This window comes from Ornithodoros turicata, chromosome 6 (assembly GCF_037126465.1).
Source record: "Ornithodoros turicata isolate Travis chromosome 6, ASM3712646v1, whole genome shotgun sequence".
NCBI lineage: Eukaryota > Metazoa > Arthropoda > Arachnida > Ixodida > Argasidae > Ornithodoros > Ornithodoros turicata.
In genome coordinates this window covers 51760105-51781868 of record NC_088206.1, presented here as the reverse complement: position 1 = coordinate 51781868, position 21764 = coordinate 51760105, and the positions used below count along the sequence as shown (strand labels likewise).

General features: G+C 48.0%; 2 protein-coding genes across 2 annotated transcripts; both read right to left on the bottom strand.

Annotated features, from left to right (window-relative positions):
• Window positions 1–4138: 4138 nt before the first annotated feature.
• Window positions 4139–5116, bottom strand: LOC135398619 (uncharacterized). The gene has a single exon (XM_064630005.1). It carries the CDS (start codon window positions 5114–5116, stop codon window positions 4139–4141), a length of 978 nt encoding a protein of 325 aa, XP_064486075.1.
• Window positions 5117–11511: 6395 nt separating this feature from the next.
• LOC135398618 (uncharacterized protein K02A2.6-like) lies at window positions 11512–13470 on the bottom strand. Its single transcript, XM_064630004.1, has one exon. It carries the CDS (start codon window positions 13468–13470, stop codon window positions 11512–11514), a length of 1959 nt encoding a protein of 652 aa, XP_064486074.1.
• Window positions 13471–21764: the final 8294 nt, after the last annotated feature.

Below are 21764 nucleotides of genomic sequence, written 5' to 3'. Positions count from 1 at the left end.
GTACGGTGGCCAGGCTGACATCCCATTAGCTATCCATGTAGTGGGAACGACAGCAACATCGTTCTTGTCCGTAAAATGAACTATACTATACATTCACGCGACCTGCAAAATAAAAGAATTTGTTGAATGTCTCTATTAACATTTGACAGTACAGGACAAGAAGACTATGCAGACATGGCATTCATACCTGTCAATGCATCCTCTGCATTGAAAAATATATACAAGATATATACAACGGCAAACAGCAGCATTTGCATTACAAGGACTCGGGGACTTGCAAATGCAGGAGAGGGAACACTGCGTAACTGTCAGTGCTGCATGGGAGGCAAATGCATTTGTATCCAATCTGTCCTATGTCCCATACTGCCAATACTGACGAAAGTCATGCAGCCTTGTATATGCCAAGCATTGATGAGGGCAGCCCGCTCGTGTAGAGGTCACACAGTGAAGCAAAGAAGTTTCCACAGATGCTGGTTATTCCATTTTCATGCAGAATGTTTCTGATCAGCACAACGTTTCCATCCTTCAGCTGTACACAACAGTCTGAAATCTTGAGGGAGAGTCGCATGCCACGCATTACAAGTACCTTGTACTGTGTACCGTTGAAGTCTGGTGGCGTGGGACCCCTCGTGTGTACCTGAAGGAGCTCCGTCTCATTTACCTGCACTGCCTTTCCATCTGTTGAACGCATCTCTGACATCCGTCTTATGATTTGCTGGAGAAGAAGTGCTCGTGATCGAAGCAGTCTTTTCAGTTGACCCAGGAAGTTTTCGAATGGAAATGCAGATATTTTATCGAGCGGTCCAAGCGTACGGACATCATCAGCTAGGTGTACCAACGAATGGATGGTGTATACGAAAATTCCATCCCGGTACTGTCTTCCAGCTGCGCCAACAAAGTCCTTCAGGAGAGTGTCTGCGATACGCCAATGTGTGCAAGAAAGCTGTGGACTGGCAAGAATGGTCACCGCAGCACTCAGCATCAAAAATGGTCATAAAACCGGCGTTCCATTTTTTTTTCAGGGCTACAGGGCCAAAATATAACAGGAAGCTCCGGAATTCAGTAGCCTTCCAGTGGTCCACTTCAGAAATGTGACGAGGCTTTCGGTTAATGTCACAGGGAGTATGAGACTGGAAACATTTCAGCCTCTCAGAAATGTCCATCCGAGACTGCACAGGGAGCTTGGATGAAGAAGGTTTAGTGCACACCCAGTGCTTCACAAGCAGCCTTTTCATTGCTCCCAAGCAAACCAAATGCATATATTCCACAGGGAACTTTGTGACAAGGCCTATGTTCATGTCAAGCAAAGGAGAAAAGCGTTTGTGGTGGTCTACCTGACTTTGGCTTAAAGTAGCACAGAAGTCATTTTTAACACCCAGTTTTCTTCTTATAAAACTGTTAAGTTTGCCAGTAAGATGCACCATGCGAAGTAATTTACACCACAGAGTCATAATTATCGCAGAAATTGAATTTAAAATACGCCGCAAAAAGCGACCGTGCGCAACGGTGGTGAAGAGCAGTACCAGCCTGTGATCTGCCTGGAACCTCGCGCTGACGCTATAAGGAGAACGCTCGCTGATTGGCCTAGAAAAATGTTGTCTGCTACTCCGCTGTCGTCTGCTACTCGGCTGTTCGGGGTTCTGATAAAGCCTTTCTCCTTGCTCGGTAATGTTTCGGCCGCTCCTTCTATCCCCAATACTCCGGGAAAACTGTCAAAACAGGTTTACGGCGGCAAAGGGACAATGCGCTGACCCCCACTGATCGGCAAACCAGAACGAGTCTCCTTATGCCGTCATCGGTGACGTGCCATCATACCTCCTCATCCTCGTTATAGCTGGAGTGGCGAGTTAAGGGTGAAGGCGCGGAGCTATGTTTATGTGAGTTTTTTTCTGGGAAACAAATTGCACACATCAAAACCTTTCGCGCTATTCGGTATAATGACACACACACTTTCATCAGGTGTCTTAATCTGAAATTTTTTTGGATGGCCCTCTGTACTCCTTTAAGAACGTTTCATCTGTACGAAGAGGGCAGTCTACACGAGGAAAGATTACCTTTCTGTGCTCCTTAGAATACACCCCTTTTTGTGTGCACTTTTCGCAGCCGTAAAGAGCGTAATGTCCTCTAATGCACTTAACATAAGCCCTAGCAGATGCATCACAAACAAAGGCGTGAACGAACACTGTGTACTTCACATTGCTGCAAACAATGCCTTTCGTAGTGAGTTCAGTCATCTCGTGCACAAAGTCCTTTAGATATTCCCCAACATTCTCAGGATTGCTGTTCCCAACATATAGTGCTGCAATGAATGGTGTCTGTGAAATCGCCTCGTTTACCAAAACAAGTACGGGCCAGAACTGAGTCCTGGAGCTCTTTGAAATCGGAAGCCCGTCAATGTTAGTTGACAATGTTATCCTGGTACAGCGGTCGGGCAAACCGCCTGTTAAAATCAGACTCGAAAGCTTGCGGTGACAACAAAATAATAGTAGTACCCGTTGCACATTTCAGTGACTTCTGCATTTCGTACAGTCTGTAGCAACGTCCGCGCATCGCAAGGGAGATCTAAAAGCGATAAAACCCCGGTGCAGGGGACACAAAGAGACAACACAGACGAAGCCCGGTTTTTATCGCTTTTTCGCAAGGGAGCTCAGGGTGGTACGGTAGCAAAATTTTCAGCAGCTTCGTCATATGCTACGCGCATGTATTTGTGGTCAGAGCCCAGCTCCTGAGTTTACTTGTCAGACATTGTGAACGCCCCTGCGTCGGTCCTTGGGATGTGGAGACGTTTGATCCATCATGCGGTGCACTGTTTCCACGTTCTTCGTCATCAGCAAGCACAGTTTCCTCTTCATCGGGTCGCAGTTCTATGTCGTCCTCAATAGGGGATACATCCACACTACCAGCTCCCGTGGCATAGTGGTTAGAGTGATCGCCTTCCACGCCGAGACTGGGAGGTGACACGGGTTCGAATCCTGTCACCGGCTGTGCTGTCTGAGGTTTTCCCTGGGTTTTCCGAAGACTTTCCAGACGAATGTCGGCACAGTGCCCCTTGAAGTCGGCCCAGGACGCATACTAACTTCTTGCTGTCCTCTCTTCATCTGTCCACGTCTATACGCCGCTCATAGCCACAGTTGCTTCGCGGCGCTAACACGGAATTAAAAAAAAACATCCACACTGCTACAGCTGCTGGCAGAAGAATACGTATCTTCCACGTCACTTTCACTTTGCTGGTGTTCGTATTCTAGCTGCGACGGCATCGGTCCCCTAAATGACTCGTTCTCTACGACAGTCTCACAATCCACGTCGTCCCATGCACTCCTAGTTTCCGAAGTTATTGTTGTGTCTTCGTCACGTTGGGCTGCCTCAATGTGTAAACGCATACGTTCCGCGATACGGCGACGCTTCTGCCTGCTGCCGACTTCACAAGTCCCACGCCTAGTTCGTTTCATTGCTAGAATTCTGACATGCAAATGTCACCGCGATCGCATTCGTCCTTTAGCACGCACACATGTATACCTTTGTAACAGATCAAATGTCCAAAGGATCTTTCCGGTGCTTTGTTCCTGACGCAAGTTTCAACGTGCTGTTGGTTGTGCGCGCCAGTGAGAGGAAAGGAAGTGGATGTACAATGTCGATGGCGATCGTGATCGCAAAGTAGTCTGTTGATACCCAGGCACATGCATTTTGCCTCACGAACACTTTGTTCTAGGATTTAACTGGTCCAGTACGTGTTCTAAAGTTAATTTTGATGAAGGTGACGCACATATAACGACGACAAACTCTTAATTGTAACTTTATTCATGAGTGGAGGCCGCGAGAGGGATACCTGTCGCCAGCGCTTATATAGGGCGTCTGCTATCAGCTCCACATGCAAGAAAAAATGCATTGTTGAGGTTGCTATTTGCTGGTATTAAGTTGATTAAGTGTCGTTGACTGTTTCTCTTTGGCTCGTCTAATCGGAGTTGCGGATCTACTCTTTTCTGTGCACGGTTGTGGGTTGAGGAGCGCGTGGTGTAGACAAAGGAGACCAGACCCGATACCAGCAGCTGACTTACTAGAAGTGAACTGAACCGTAGCTCAGCCTACAAGCGAATCCCCAAAGCGCGAGACCCCCGCGCCCCCATTCTCCTCTTCGTTCTCAATCTTTAACATCCTCCCCGGGGCCAGGATCCACGCTAGCTTCGAGTAGGTAGAGCCGCTGCGCAGGGCGCACGATATGTCGTTTGTTCGGCAGTCTTAGCGTGAATGCTCTTGCGACGCCGTCTCGACCTGGGTGGCTGGCGGTTACGATTGCCGTTTTCCAGAGGAGCTGTGGTGTTGAGTCATCTCCCACGATGACTACATCACCCGCCTTCAACGCCGTTGGGTCACCGCGGGAACTTTCGTGGGCGGAGCGCAGCTGGAGGAGGTACTCTCTCTTCCACCGCCGCCAAAACATCGCGAGAGCTTGCAGCTGCTCTTCCCTGAGCCTGTGCAGCGTCGTCGTCCCAACCTGCTCCTCTTCTGGGGATGCCGGGAGCTGGATTGATCTGCCGCCGGTTAAGAAGTGCGAGGGCGTAATTGGTGGCGCTTCGTTGGGATCAGAACTCACACGCGGCCTACTATTTATCACCGCATCAATTTCGTGGAGCAACGTGGTGAGCCCTTCAAAGGTCTGACGCGTTCGTCCAAATGAGACCTTCAGTGCGCTTTTCATGGTCCGAATCATCCGCTCCCACCACCCGCCCCACCAAGGTGCGTAGGGAACATTGAACTTCCAGGTGATGCGAAGGTTGGCGGCAAAGTTTTGCACATCCTCGGCGGGCAGGAGAGCGAGGATACCGGCGCATCTTTGGAAGGTCCGGGCGTTGTCCGAATAGACTACGGATGGAACGCCGCGTCGCGCGATGAAGCGCCGAAAGGCGAGCAGGAACGAGGAAGTGGTCATGTCGCTAACAAGTTCCAGGTGGACGGCTCGTGTGACGGCGCACGTAAAAAGTGCGACGTAACTCTTCGTGACAGTCGGACCCTGCTTGACATAAAAGGGGCCACAGAAATCCACGCCGATGACATGGAATGGTCCGGACTCGGCTATACGGTCACGCGGAAGTGGAGCGTGCTCTGGTCGAAGCTTCATGCGGCGGCATACGAGGCACCTAGCGACGACACACTTCACTGCCTGACGCCCCTTCAGGATCTAAAAGCGACTGCGCAGGTCAAGTAGCGTCGTCTGGACCCCTGCGTGGCACAAGCGTACATGTGTGTGCATCACGGTGTGATGCGTGAACAGGTGCGTGTTTGGTAAGATGATGGGATGTTTCAAGCTGTCTGAGTCAAGAAGCTCAGCTAGTCGACCCCCGACACGCAGGATCTGGTCGCTGTCCAGGAAAGGCCGCAGTGCCGCGAGGAGCGGGGCAGTGGATCGGCACGACGAAGAAGTGCGAGGGTTTCGTGAAAGACTTCCTCTTGGACTTGCCGAATCCAGTATAGCTCCGCTTCGGCGATCTCGGATGCAGTTAACGGGCCGCGGTTGTGTGATTTTCTGGGATGGGCGTCCTTGATGAACCTGGCAACCCATGCAGTGACTCGAAGCATTTGGCTGAGAGTGCCGTAACGATCTAAGCTGAACACAGGCGGAGGACGTACTGCTGACGCAGCGTTGCACATTGATGGTAGAGGAGCGTCCTCAGTGCTCGGTGGTGGCGACGGAGGATGATCGGACCACTCGGAATGCCAGTTATCGCGGGGCTGAGACAACCATGGAGCTCCATGCCACCAGAGAGACTCGTTCTGTAGGCGATGAGCAGAAATCCCGCGAGTTAGAAGATCTGCTGGGTTGTCCCGGCTCTTACAATGGTGCCATGCGGAGTCTGTTGTCAACCGGCGAATTTCGTTCACACGGTTTTGTGTCCCGATACCAGACCCGACTTTACTAGAAGTGAACTGAACCGTAGCTCAGCCTACAAGCGAATCCCCAAAGCGCGAGACCCCCGCGCCCCCATTCTCCTCTTCGTTCTCAATCTTTAACACGTGGTGTACGGTGATGAGCTAAACTTCAGGTTCAGGAACGTCCGTCAGATACAAAAGGAAGCGAGTCAGATACCAGAGCACTCGCATGTTGGATTCGAGAAAACAGTTTAGATTAAATGTTTTTGGCTCTTTTGTGTAACGTTTCGCGAACCTCCCGGTGCAACTTCTCCTGCAACGTTCTATGCGTAACAGGGAAGCAACGTTTCCGGACGTTGAATCTGTAACGTTTTCTCTACAATGTTATAGACACGTCATTTTTTTGTTTGAAACGTTTCGACTACATTGTGCACATTTCGACAACGTTTCGGCAACCTTTTGTGCTACCTGGGTCGTTTCCAGACCAAGTTGTGAATTGGCGGCAGCCTGTGTCCATAAAAAAGAAAAAAATAGATAGTAATAGAGTGGAGAGAAACAATTTATTCGAAAATCAACGATGTCGTGCCGAAGAAACCGCTCCGGAACGCCCGAGTGATCAGCGACCGCCATGTTGCTTGTTAGCACCCGTCAGTTGCGGAGATCGACGACAGGTGGCCACCTAGTTGCAAGGCATCACATCAGATGGCGCCACCATCATAGCTCTATGCGAGAAAGACAGAGAACAACAAGATACTAGCGGCAGGTAAAAATGGCAACACTCCTAAACAAGTTAGGCATGCGAGAGAAAAGGTCTAACCGCTACTGCTAAACAGCACGGAGAAAACAGTACACATCGGGGAAAAGGCTTAGGGACGACCGGTTATGCCTAACCACAGCATCACAACACTGCGCAACTAACACAAGGCGGGAACCACTAGGCACACACCGCTAAACATGTGACAACACGCACAAAAGGCTTGCTCACTGCTAAACAAGTCTAAACATGCGCGTACGGGGAATATCCATTACGGCAAACATGCAAGAAAAGGCTTAAAACGAGCGCGGTCAAACAACGCGCAAACATCGGCAAATCGCTCACCTTTTCCCCCCGTGGCGACGGTGCGATCGCTCCCGAAAGGCAGCAAGTCACAAACTGAGCCGGCGCATGGACTGCGGAGCGACCGAGCGCACGACTGCACTCTACGAGATCCAGCGAGCGAGTGACTGGGGCGCCGCGCCGCGGCCGCTACGCATGCGCGCGCGCGCGCTCCTAGCGCCCTCTGCACCTCCTTCACTGCGCATGCTCCTAGCGACAGCGGGTTGCTTCTCCGTTTCAGTTTCGCTCTCGTTTCTTTGCACGTGTTTATTTATATAAAGGCAGCGCGCACTGCGCTCGCGTCATCAATACCTGAAAATGTTCAGCTACCACTCGTTACAAAATTGTTCCCGGACCCACGCTTCTTGGGAAGAAGTGGAGACGAACGAAACAACGAAAGTCCCCGCAACGAGCTCGCCATTACTGGTTTTCGCTACGTGATAGACATGGTCGACGGGTCATAGACGGGGTCGCTGCAGGAGATGGTGTGTCGGATCTACGCCCGTTACAAGAACGTCTGTATAACGGTTCCGGACGGACCCCTGGGAATTATGAGCGAATTTGTGAGCTTGGCCAATGCAGAATTCAACTACGTCGCTGCAGACATCGTGGACCTTCTCGCTCATGCCATCGCTCATATTATGTACGCCCTGCGGAAGCAGCGACATCTGCAAGCAGTCTACATCGTGAACTTTGTCACCGATTTATTGAAATACCGTTTGGTTATTGAAATGCAACACATTAAACAATCCGAATAACTTTGACAAGACTGTGTTTTTTTCACTGAAACATCGTTATTGAATACATACAAAGGAGTTGATGGATAGATGCCTGCACTTTGTTCCACGGTCTCTCGATTCACAAGGACGTTCGTGGGTCTCTCTTGCCCGAAGCTGCGCAAGGAGGGGTCGTACTGCTATACAGGCAGGTAGTTGGGCTATCGGGGAGGTTGCTGTACGGCTGTTCCTGTGTTTTATGATATGCGGTGACAGCTGCTATTGGTTCCTGAAAAACAATGCCATATATAGAATAGACTCTCACAGCAGAGCCGGTCAGCTTACATTTTGCTCCACGAAACGTCTCACGTCGTGGATGGATGGATGCCCCTCGTGGGTTTTCGATCAATCATCGTAGAACCAGACCCAGTAAACCACGAATATCCTGGAGACGTCCAAAATGTGTCGCAGACGTCCAAGACGTCGAGACATCCTATGTACGTCCCAGGGATATTCGTGATTGGATCCAAACTATGTCGCAGATGTCTGTAACAGCTGTAACAACTGTAGCTATGTTTCATGGACGTCACATGGACGTCCAGTTTGTCTCCTCAAAATATTTAGTTCTTGGAGATATCCAATTCCGTACATCCCCTGTACGTCCCAAAGCGAATATCTTGGGTACATCGAGATTTGGATATTCTGAGGTGATCGCATCACGAACCAAAAAGTACGTGCAAACAGGGGCTGAATGACGTTTCTCAGAAAAAAGGGCGGTCCTGTGCAAGATTGCAGGATTTTGCTCCTTCCAAAACTGACTGTCTATGTTACATTGATCACTTATTGCGAAAGAGGCAGAGATGCGGAATTCTGTGGCACTCTCAAAGTTTACTTTCGATGAACCTACTGAGTGTCTCAGACCAAGAGGAGTAAGAAACACAGGCGTTACCTTGTTGCAGAGTTAATACACCACGCAACTCCTCACATGATTGTTGTTTTTGTGCTTATAATCGAATTATACTTAGACAGCTCACCCACCGTTTTGTTTCGGAGGCGAGCAGTACCCTCGAATTCGCGGAAGTTCGCGCGACAAGCAATATATAGTATTTGTTTCTTCTTGGAAAGGAAATGCTAGTACCTTTCGAAGCTTTTTGGACTGCGAGCTTTTCCATTTCTCTGTTTGCTTTATTTAAACCGCCGCGATCTGCGTCCGTTATGGGAAATACCAGAAACGGGCACAGAGGGGAACCAGGGAACGAAATAGTTATGTGGTGGCCACTCTCTATAGTTACGGGTCCGTTAATGGTGCCGACCCCCCCCCCCACACACACACCACCACCACCACCAAAACTCTCGCAAAATGTTTCAAAATATGTGTTCGTGCGCACGGATCGCAATTGGTGGCGCCAATATCCTCTGAATGTCCGAATGTCCATTAGTTGAGTTAGTGGGACGTCTCGTGGATGTGGAAAAAGCGGGACAAATGGCCATCTATTGGACGTACAAAAGACGTCTATAGGCTCTGTGCGAACCTCCCTGGGATATCCGAATGTCACGCTCAGGATGTTACATGGACGTCGCTGGGATGTGTTATGTCTATGAAAGAAGATCGGCTAGATGTTTAACAAACATCAACTTAGCTTTTAATGGAAATGAACACACAATACAACCGTGTCCGTAAAGAATGCGAACAAGAAGTTAATCACGCGAGCCACGCGCGTGCACCGTGGCCGGTCGTTTTCTTTTAAACAACAACGTAACATAACATGCCCCCCCCTTTTTTTTAGTTTGGGTAACGCGGGGGTGGTTTGACGATTCGTCCATAGCGTGTAACAACTGTGGCGGGTGCAGTCTCAGAACTTGGTCGTTCGGTAGCAGGATCCAGCGCTGGCACTGGCGATGCAGAAGCAGGACTAGTAGCTGTACCAGGTGCCGATGCCGCATTATCATCATGCTGTTGCTGATCCTGAGGATAGCCATAGCCATAGTCTACTGCTGACGATTGTTTCGTGCTGTTCTCTAACGGGTATGTCCGGCCATATGCGGGTTTCAGGTGAAATCTGTTGCGCCTATACACAGTTCCACTTTCTGTACGAACTGTGTAAGTCCTCTTCTGAGGTCCCACTTGTGTAACGATAGCGGGTACCCACTTATCCTGGTGCTTGACCCAGACATTCTGGTTGATCCGCAGTGGTTGGAGACTTCTGGTTTTCTTGTCACCATGAACGTGTTGCCTTTCTTGACGAAGCTTAAGCTGCCGGTAGGCATTGGTGCAAGGAAACCGGGGCTTCAGCTGCTGCGGAAGAGTGGGAACTAACGTTCCGATCCTTCTTCCCATTAGTAGCTCCGCAGGGGACTTTAAGCCTTCCGAAGGCGTGTTTCTGTAGTCCATAAGTACGAGAAAGAGGTCGGTACCGTCTTCAGATGCCTTGAGCAGTGAGTGTTTGAGAGTTTGTACCGATCGCTCAGCCATGCCATTCGACCTTGGGTTATATGGCGCTGTAGGGTTGTGAACTATGTCCCAAGTTGACAGAAATCCCTTAAATTCTTGAGAGTCGAAAGGCGGGCCGTTGTCGCAAACGATCTCGTCGGGCAAACCGAACCGTGCGCAGACTGCTTTTGCAGCGTTCATTACAGCTGGCGCTGCTGTTGAATTCATTGATTGCAGCTCGACAAATTTGCTAAAATAGTCAACAATGAGAAGGTAAGCGGCACCCTTCAGGTAGAACAGGTCCAGCCCAATCCTTTGCCTAGGGCGTGTGGGAATGGTGCGATCTTCGAGAGGTTCCCTCTGATTATTCCTCTGGTACCGTTGGCAAGTCTGACACCGACCAATAAGGGTTTCGATGTCTTGATTCATACTGGGCCAGTAAATTGCTTCTCTGGCTTTGGTTTTGCAAGCGACAATGCCGCGATGTGCAACATGTAGCTTTTCAAGGGCGTTGCCTTGTTCTGATTCGGGCAAGACCAATCTTTGACCTCGGCAGACGAAACCATCGACTAAGTGCAGCTCATCACGACAGTGGAAGTATGGTCTTGCTTGGGCATGCACATTATGAGTATGATCTGGCCATCCTTTGCAAATGTAGGATGCGACAATCTGTAGGGTCGGGTCGTTGGATGTAGCAGTTCGAATCGCTTCCAGCCTTGGGGTTGAGGCTGTCACAAGGGTGCATACTTGGATACAGTCTTCGTGATCAGCTATTTCAACTGTTGTTGTCTGTGGTGCGCGAGACAGTGCGTCTGCTACTACAAGCTGCTTGCCCGGCACATAAATGAGTTCGATGTCGTACGCTTGTAGCCGCAATAGAAGACGTTGGAGCCTTGGGGATATCTTGTCGAAAGATTTGCGCTGTAAGCCAACCAAAGGCTTATGATCGCTCTGCAGTGTTACGTGCCTCCCAAATATGTAGTAGTGGAAACGCTCACAAGCAAATACAACCGCCAGGAGCTCTTTCTCAATTTGAGCGTAGCATTGTTGAGGTGCTGTCAGTGTTGCTGATGCATAGGCTACGGGCTGTTGCTCCTGCAGCAAAACACTACCGAGTCCGTAGGAGCTAGCATCGGTTGAGATGACTACAGGCTTTTCGTTGTCGAAGAACTGCAGAACTGACGCCGTTGTGAGCAGTTGTTTGAGACGGTTGAACTGCTTTTGTGCTGCTTCAGTCCACTGCCACGAAACGTCTTTCTTGAGTAGTTCTCTCAAGTAGGCTGTTTCCTCCGAAAAGTGAGGGACGAACTTGCTGAGATAAGTTGCCATCCCAAGGAATCTGTGCAGTTCCTGTTTGTTTGTTGGGGCTGCCATAGCTGTGATAGCCTCAACTTTCTTCGGATCTAAGCAATGCCTTTCGTGGTTAGCATGTGGCCCAAGTAGGGGATACTTGACAGTCCCACTTGTAGTTTGTCGCGGTTCAACTTCAGGTTGTTCTTGCGTGCGATAGTCAGCACCGTACGTAGCATTGCGATGTGCTCCTTTTTCGAGCGAGAAGCTACAAGTATATCGTCGAAATACGGCCAGATTTTGTCGTAGTCCGCAAAGATCATATCCATTGACCTTTGAAAGAGTTCAGGGGCGATACTTAAACCAAAGGGCAACCGTAGAAAACGGTATCGGCCCAATGGAGTCGCGAACGTACATAGAAAAGAGGTGGGCTCATCAAGCTGAAGCTGCCAAAATGCTGACTTTGCGTCGAAGACTGTAAATATCTTGCTTCCGCTCAGACGTGAAAACAGTTCATCCTGTGTTGGAATGTGATAATGTTCCCTGTTTATGGCTTCGTTAAGCCGTCGTGGATCCAGGCAAATGCGCAGTGATCCATTCTTCTTGGTCACAATCACTATGGGATGCACCCAATCTGTAGGTTCAGTGACCTTGGTGATAATACCGTTTGCTTCCATCCGAGCGAGCTCTTCCTTCACTTTTGAATCAATCGCAGCTGGTACCTTGCGAGGAGCGACAATGCTAGGCTTGGCATCTGACCGAAGGGTTATCTTATTGACACCTGGCAATCTGCCAGCTCCTTCAAATACGTCGGGAAAATCCAGCAGGACGTCTTCGTAGGAAGAGTATTCCCTCGATGCTGAGGACAAGGCTCCATCATTGTCCAGCTGCATGACACGGCAAACTAGGTTAAGTTGAGCGCATGCAGTTGCACCCAAGATCGGCTTTGCGCTGATGTCGACGATGAGGAATTTGATGTCTCTGGCGCATCCGTTCACAGAGCAAGTGAGAAAACATTCGTTCTCAACACGGAGATTCTCTCCTGTGTATGTGGAAACTGATAGAGATGTTGGCTTAAGTTGGAGCTGATGAATCCATTGATGAATCAGTGACTTGGGGAGGATGTTGACGTCTGATCCGGTATCGAGCTTGAGGGTCACGGGATGTCCGCAGACCAAAACTGTTTCATGCCAATTGGAACTGATGTCCACACTATCAACAGTTAATGTACTTAAATCCAGCAGACCATCGTAGTTGCTTGTCTCGAGTGTTCGTATTTTGCCATCATTATCCGAGTTGCTCCCCCTCTTTCGCTGGTGGCACACGCTGGCATAATGACCAAACGTCCCGCAGAAGTGACTAGTACTGCCATATGCTGGGCAGTTACGGGTTGCGTGATATGTTCCACACCTGGAACAAGCTTGTCGTCGTGGCTGGGAAGGAACGCTGGTCGGTTGTCTCTTTTGAGGTTTGCTACGACGTCCTCGTGGCCGTTGATGGTGCCGCAATCGAAGTGCATCCACGGTTGTTTCCAAGGAGCGGTCGATGAGTGAAGATACTTGCTGTTTGGAGATTTCTGCTGCTTTGCACGTAGCGATGATTTTGTCTAAGGACGTAGTTGACTCTCGGAACAAACGTTCCTTCAGGGCGGGATCGCGTAGTCCCACGATGATCCTATCTCCTACAAGCCGATCTTTCTTGTCGCCGAAATCACATCGCTCTGCTTGATGAAGGAGCTCAGTCGCGAAGTCGTCTATTGATTGACCTGGCTTTTGCACCATTGTGTTGAAAATTGCAGTAGACTGCGTAACGTTCCGGTAAGGCTTGTACTTCGTGTCAAAGTTGTCAAAGATGTACTTGACGGAGTCCTTTGCTGTTGCTGGCTGGGTCGGAAATGCGTCCACGTAACTTCGACCCGCTGGTCCAAGTACATGTAGAAGTAAGGCTTTACGTACTGAATCAGGCTTCTTGCCAATGGGGTAGAGTATCGCCTGTGGCGATGAAACTCCCCACTCTCCAAGGTCGAAAATAAAGTTGTTGTTGTTGTTCGGTGTACTCCGTAGCTGCTTCATAGTATTGGTAGGACTTCTTCCACTGATCCCATTCGAAAGACGGATTCTTTCCAGGCACAAAGTGCGGCGGTGGCTGGAGAAACGCGAAGGCCATGTTGAAGCTCTGTTGCTGTCGTGATCACTGATCTTCAATGTTGCTTTAGGCTGTTGGGAGCGGGGACGTTGACTTCTGACACCATGTTATGTCTATGAAAGAAGATCGGATAGATGTTTAACAAACATCAACTTAGCTTTTAATGGAGATGAACACACAATACAACCGTGTCCGTAAAGATGGCGAACAAGAAGTTAATCACGCGAGCCACGCGCGTGCACCGTGGCCGGTCGTTTTCTTTTAAACAACAACGTAACATAACAGGATGTAGATGGTTTACTGGGGAGTGCCTCGTCCTCCTCCTCGCATTGCGCCTGTGCCGTCTGTACTTTGGACCCCGTGCCATGACTTACTCGATGCCGTTGCGGTATCGCATATAACGTCGACGCTGACAACCAAATGAAAGAAGGATTCAATTTAACCCCAATTTGAAATAATTCTCCCTCTAGGAACTCCTTAATTTTGCATAATCAACATGGACTCTAATGAAATTCGTGTTATGCACGAATTCTCCCACCCGTTTTGAAATAATCTAACGAAAAATGAAAGAAGGAGTTAAATGTTAATAAAGCCAGATTAAAATGTTCCCCCAAATCTTTCCCATTACACCTAATCAGAATTCATATTGGCCATAAACTCGCTCTCCCATTCCCAATTTGACTGGTGCAGGAGATGCACCACAATTCTCCATTAAGCCTAATCAGAATTCATATTGGCCATAAATTTGCGTCCCTTCCCAATTTTGAATAGAGCAGGATGCTCCGCCGAATTTTGAACTTCGCTAAGCCTAATCGGACCTCATATTAGGCATGAAGTCCCTCCCCCCAATTTGAAATCTCCTGAGTGAACCTACGAATAGAGAAAAAGTGGCATTACTCAAACAACGATCTACACAAAAATGCACTTACCTCCTGTGCAAGCAGAGGCAACATTTCGGTGCCATCGTTGACGGCATTTTTAACTGCGGATTATCCCATGCTCGCTTTTATACGCAGGATCTCTGGTTTCCTATTCTTCTATTGTCTTGGGGCAGAGAAAGAAAGAAAGAGAGAGAGTCTCGTTATGCGAAAGACGATACGCATTTATTGCCTTTCGCGTTTACATGGAATGTTCGTGGTCGTGCTCTTCCATAAGAACCCAGGGATCCAGTCTAGTAATAAAGTACCAGAATAAAGATTCTACGAGCAAAAACCGCTATCGAAAAACACTCACAGCATTTGACTAGCCATCCAGCGTTCAGCGAGTTCTCTCCAACCCGCTGCACTCGCTCTGTTCCACTGGTGCACAAGGGAGTAGAGGAGGTGCTCCGCTGCGCCGAGGCTTAAAGCGCCACTGCCTTCTAGCGGTAAAGTCTGCTCCTGTAAGCTTCGGGGCATTCTGAAAAAGAGCTCTCCCTCTAGTCCCCGCTGCACGGCGATTTCTCGCCACTCCGTGGCGTAGCACGCCATGAGCACTTCTGTCGTAGCTGTCTCTATGTCCTCTTCGCCTAAGATGGCGAACGTTCGCAAAAACGACTCCATATCCAAGCGGGGTACATCGCCCCCCGAACCGGGTATCAGCTGGAAGAACAGCTGCACAATGTGTGTTACAGTGAAACCTGCAGAGAAACGTTAGGTATTAGAAAGGAACTATTTCTAAACAAGAAGAGATAGAGAAACTCTTACCAAAAGGTGGGCGAATGTGGACAAGAAGGTCCAAAATTGTCTGGAATGTATGCAGCATTGTCTTGACGGTCTTGATACGGGGATAGTGGACGAGGGGGTACAGGGGGATGACCATCTTATAGTACAGGGTTCTCACGCTCGCACTAACCCCATTTACGTCATATCCATCGATTACGTAAATCCATCACTTTGCTTCTGTGACAAGACGCTGCCTTTTGTTCCTCCAATGCCGTGCGACGAGGAGGGGGAGACACAGGGGGGTTCGAGACCAGAGACGTTCAAGGACTACAAAGAGAGAGAGAGAGAGGAACTGCTGGCACATCCTGTGTAGCCGTCCCAGAAAAGAAGACCCAGAGTGGGATTGGAACCTCCCGCATTTGCTGTGATACACTGACCACTAGACTAATTCGTGCTGTGTGACGTTTTTCTTATCGCGGGGTTCATGTCTAAACACGTCACAACATGTCCAAACACGGTAGTGAGTGAGAGAGAGAGAGAGAGAGGAACTAGTATGTCCAGGGACGGCTTCGACGGTTCGCGCGTGTCTAAGCACGTCAAAACATGTTCAAACACGTCTTAACAAGTCCAAACACGTTCAAGTACGTAATAGAGAGTGAGACGAAAAGCTTTACTATAAATGTCGAAGTGATCGTTTGGTCGTCCTTCTCGTGCCATCATGCTCAGCTTGGTAGATCCTCGTAAGTAATACCCATGTCGTCATTATCGTCGTCGAAATGTTTGAAGAGTTTCGTTTACAGTTTACAACACTTTTGCGGCGCGTGAAGTCGTTTTTTTTTCAGCCTCACGTATTTCGGGCGATTGGCAGGGCCGCTTCTTTTGCACCAACTGCGGTGGATTGTGGTCTAAAGGTACGCTTCATCATTATTTTTAATACGTTCTATAATCAGTCACATATTTTCAGAGCAAAAGCATTGGACGGACCGATTGATACGCCCGTTTCTCAGCTGTCGGACGGTGCCGTTCAACGTACGTTGCGAAGGGCTTCGACTATTGAAGGAAGATTGAGAAGATGGACCATCAGTGCCACTCTGTGACTGAAGAAGATTGTACGTTTGTGTGTTTAAGATAAAAACACGTGTTTCGCACGCTCTTTTCGTGCAGATTACGAATGGCTACTGACGGGGGATCTACCCCTGGTCCTAACCTTCAAGCCTCCTCCGAAGACCTTCTTTTTGTAAATCGGCGATCACCTGACCACCTGTCGTTGTGGTGGACTCTGGTCGAGAAACCCCAGCCATTGGTTATACTCGAGCCTTCGTCCGTACTTGGGCTGTCTTCCCGGCTACGAAACCAAAGCTGGAGGCTAACTCATGTAACTGGAGGTATGGTGGGCTAGAAGGACTGGTTAGCCGTTCGGCGGTTGTCGTATGTACCCGCCGATGTTCCTGCCGAGAGATGGCGCCAAGCGTATCTCGGCGCTATGCGATCTAACAGTGCTACTCGTCACGTGATTACACACCTGCCGTTAATCCATGAGCGTGCCTTTTCTTTGCTCTGCATGCAAAATGCCCCTTGAGTGTCACCTGCAGGAGCAAACGAATGGCACACCCAGATATCAGTGCTGACATTCGTCGGCGCGTCCCTATCAGCCCTCGGGTCTGGGACACGTGTACTTTGATAACGATAAAGACGTGTTCGAGCAGCCGGTTCTGCCTTTGGGTAGTGATATTCGTGATATGTGCTCATCGTTCCCTTCATTTGAGCGACCTTTACCTTCCAGGTTGCGAGGTCCGGTGACGCCCAAGCAGCACAATGTACTGAAAGTCGAGTGCAATAGGGGTGGACGGGTAGGTGGAAGGCCTTGAACATACTCCTGACACTAAAGAACACTGATAAGACACATACCGTCCACCCCTATTGCGCTCCACTTTCAGTACATTGTGCTGCTTGGGCGGGGGATTGTGATAGAAATGTTTAAGTCGGTGGTGGGCTATATAAGCGTAAGATATACGTTAACTGCAGCTAACCAACGGAAGCGATATAATTGCTGATTACAGTCTGCATATGAGACAAAGGGGACGACACGAAAATATAACGATTTATACATTTATTTCAGAATACTGGTCTCAGAAGGGACCTGGGAAGGAGTAAGGAACGTACATTAATTATATAATATATACACATAATACACTCGTATAGTGGCGACAATTCGAAAGAAACCCGCAAAAAAGACGCAGCAAAGGGGTGCCAAGTTACCTTCGCGAACGTGACGATCGGTAACACGAGTGTTCTATATACCGGTAGTCTGACCTAAGCAGTAGCATAATGAAGTGTTCTTCTGAGATAGAAGAGACTTTCTCTTGACTGTGATGCCAATTAAGCGCATGTGAAAATTCCATCTAAAATCGGACGGGACGGCGACCCCAAGATATTTGTACTAAGCTCCCTTGCAAGTATACTATGATGTTGGCAAAGCCTTTGTTCTACATATAACAGCATATACACAGTTTTGTCGGTGCAATTTGTAACACAACTCGTTGATGTGTTCTAAACTGCTTTGCAAAGGTTCGTAATATGAGGCGAGCAAGGTGAGCCATAAGCGAAAAAAAGAAAAGAGAGAGAGAGAACGATCGGCATATTGAGGACGCACGTTCTGACATCCCTACGTTTTTCGGAATATATCGCGCGATATGTACCGCAGTCATCAGCGAATAAACATGCTTTACAATTAATGTTATTTAACATATCGTGCATATAGACAAGAAACAGCAAAAGTCTCAAGACTGACTCCTGTCGTATACCCCAGGTGTATGGGGTTCGATCAGACAGGGAATCAGTCCCGAAGCCAATCCATGATCTTGGTATTAGGTGTCAGCTTTCTATAGGGTACGTACACGGTCAAATGCCTTGGAGAGATGCAAAACCAATATTTCAATTTGTAGGTTATTACATAAAGCAAATGCGAAGTCGTGGATGAAATCAAACAGGGCCATGCTGCCAGGGCCAGGGCCACGGATATGCTGCAAGGAAAGCTGTTACTTGATCATAATGTTACTTGTTTGGAAAAGATGTGCTTTAGCAATTCACAAAAGCTGGAAAGAAGAGAAAATTCGAAACCAAAGTCGGGACTCCTGCCTTACGTATCCGTTACGTATCTAAGAAAATCATTCGGAATATTGTCTTGCCCAGAAGACCACAATATCGCGTCCTGGAGTAATCAGTCCCGAGACTTTTTGGACTAGCATATCCACTTTTTTCCTTTGCCAATCTACCCGCAGAAGACTGCTTCATATTTACCTCCCACAGTGGCATAATAAGAAATAGAGATACAAGTTAAAGTAATGCTGCTTTAAAGTAATGTCATACTAATAATAATTCGGGAGTTTAAGTTGTGCGACAACGGTGATAGATCTATTAGAGTTTGCCACATCTTCTATATAGTCTGTTCTCTGCTGTGCGTCATTTTGTTCCTATTTTGCTCCATACTTTGAGTAGTCATATGCCAAATTTGCTGGGAGTACACAACAAAGACGTAGCTATAATATTTCTTTTTAGTCTCACTTAATTTCCTCATTTCCTCCTTCAGTGCCTTCGTCAAACCTGGAACCAGGGTTAGTTTCCAGGCCGTCTAATTTTGTTTATGCGACGTTTAAGATGCTAAGCTTCGCGTGTCAGCCATGGTCTTTGAGTGTAAACCTTGTCTTTTTCGTTTTCCCCGTTTTTTCCTTTATCTTTCCTTCCTTCTCTGTTTCGTTTTCCCCATTTTTTTGGAATAGCAAGCCGGCTCTTTGCCTGGCTAACCTTTCCTTCTTTTTTTCTTAATAAACATATTAGCCCCCCCCCCCCCACCTGTAAGGCTTCTTGGACACGAACTTTGTTGTGGACATGTGTACAGTGGCCTTGAAAAATTTTCAGGCCATATTAACATTTCTCGAGATGCTACAGATCCAGTTAAAATTGTACAAGGATCTCCCCAAGGAATATCGTGGAATATCTGGATTTAAGGTCTGTCATGCTTAAAGGTCAGCTCCGGAGGAAACTCACTGCCACAGATTACAACAAAAACTCGCAGGCACAAAGGTTGATGCCTACTGAATGTACTTCCAAAATAGTTTGGGAGAATACCCTGTATTTACTGCGAAATCTGTTTTTTGGTTTGCCGTCCGATCGTCCGCTTGAACAGCTGACGTCACGCTCAGCTTTCGCTTTGGCTCCTCTTGGCTTGTTTGCTGGCTCGCAGTTTCGCAATCGCCAGCAATCACAACTCGTCACTCAGGCTGAAAGCGAAATCGAGAGTCGTGTATGTACGGGCACCTTTCTCCGCGTCTTAATTTGATCATCTTTTTACTCCGGCTAGTCAGTACACACAACCTCATCTAAGTTGTCACTTTGTGAGAGATGCAGCGTGAGTGAATTGTGAGAATGCCGTGCTTCTCGCAGTACGAGCAGGCACGCTACTAAGAAAGATGTTTCGTGCCAGGTTCCCAGTTGATATTGTGCGTGATTGAGTGGTACGAAACCAGTGGTTGAGTGCTCTGAACTTATCAAGGCAACTGTCGTGTGTGCTCGAAGCATTTTGCATCAGAATGTTACGAGGTCGTTCACCTGACGGCCGATTTGGACTGTAAAAGTCGCTGGAAAGGGATGCGGCACCTGCCTCGTTCGACGACAACAAAGAGGAGAGGATAGCAACAAAGGACCAAAGTTGCGGGTAAGTGTCCGCACGAACTTGCACTATGGCTTGCACACAATGTAAACATGTGAACGACAAATATGGGACTGCTAAACCCTATAATCCGCGGTTGTGTGTAAAACTACGCAGTTTCTCAGAGAAGCTGGTTGAGAAATTACATGAGTTTGGAGAAGTCTGAGCTTGGGCACAGGGGAGACAAAACAGTCACAGCAGCTGAAATCAGCAACAACTTAGGAGTTCCTGTTTTGAGACACTCTGTGTATGTCTTGACTTCTGTGTGATCATATTCGGCCTTTTCCCAACCATGGAACCACACCATATCCTGCATACATAGCAGCATATTGTTGTTCCTCTTTAAAAACCGGGCTGTGTCTGTGAGTGCTGTGTATTCAAGTTGTAATGTAAAGTTATTACGTGCCAGAAATTCCATTCTATCCTTCTATACTAATGAAGTTGACTCCAGCAACTGAGTACCTTGACCAGCAAGGGATGACGATCAGCATGCTCGTCACAGATTAGCAGAAATAGGTGAAGTCATGAGAAAGACTCATCTACCTGTGAATCATCGTTTTGACACATAGCACATTGCAAGAGGGCCACATTTGCTTTGTAGCACACCGTCATAACACATATGTATGCTGTCCATTGGTTGACAACATATTTCCTATTAGAAGGGGTATAGCTGGGGGCAAGCTATGCTGCCAACATTGTTGATCACATTTTGTAGCTCTTAAATACGTAGATGCTTTTTCGCACTTTTCCTAACAATATTAGCCTTAACGGGTATAATTATAATTTCTGCTTCTCCTTTCTCAGGCCCCAGGAAAGAGGTACATACAGCAGCACTGGTGAAGCAACGTCTGGTGCTACAATAATGATGCCACAGTATCGTGAACATGTACATGTGTGCGCACATGGACAAGCAATGATAATGGCAACCTGTTTCCAGTAAAATGGCTCATTATACTCTGGCATGTCATGGATATTTGGATCATAACGTTGCTTCACATATTCATGAGCATCAAAGTCACCATGCAAGATGTGCACATCAAGACATTGGGAAGCTGCTTTGGCCCCACGAAGGCGATTTACAGTATTTCAAGCTAGCAGCGATTACTAAGCAACTGTCCTGCATTCCTCACTTACAGGAACTGGAACATTCGAAGTGTTGTAGGGGATAGTGGGTGTACTTCCCCTTCTGAAGGACATCCCGCCATTGTGTGCACTAAAAGTTTCCTTGTCTCAGTGCTGTTAGTCGGTCATGTATCTAAGTATGTCATGATAAGTAGGTCATGTATCACTTCCACCTTATCTGTGTGCCACATATTGTATCTACACATAAGGAATGTGTGTGAGAAAACTACTGAAACAGAGAATTGCATTGCTTCTTTACTGCACAAGCCTGTTCTGTCTGTTTTAGGGATCTAATAATGCTAATTTTCATATCAGGGTATGTCCAGGGGCTTTCTGGTGCTCTGCTTGATCTCTGTGGACGATAGCCGTTCATGAGCCCTCGAACAGAAGGAAGAGACTACACAAGGGGGGCTCACCGCAAGAGTTACAGTGTATGAGTAAACGCTAACAACTGTGCAAGGCATTAAATGCAAGTCGACAGCAGAAGGGCTTCAGCGAACATGTACAAACAGTCGCATACCGAGGATTTTTAGTTTTTGGCATTTCATTCGCCATTAATCGGTGGCTTCTGTAGAAGCGTAGGGGATGGGGAAACAAACACAAGATTTTGGAGCACACAGTAAATGGTACTCCATGTTCTTTAGGCATTTTTGCTACATGAAGTGCCAGGGAAAAATCAAAGGGGTTGGGACGCTTTCATAGACGTGGTTTGTTACATCATGGGTGCATCATGCATTGCGCTCCATAA

Coding starts and splice junctions, on each gene's coding strand:
- LOC135398619 (XM_064630005.1), bottom strand. CDS start 5,116: ATGAAGCTTCGACCAGAGCACGCTCCACTTCCGCGTGACCGTATAGCC.
- LOC135398618 (XM_064630004.1), bottom strand. CDS start 13,470: ATGAAGCAGCTACGGAGTACACCGAACAACAACAACAACTTTATTTTC.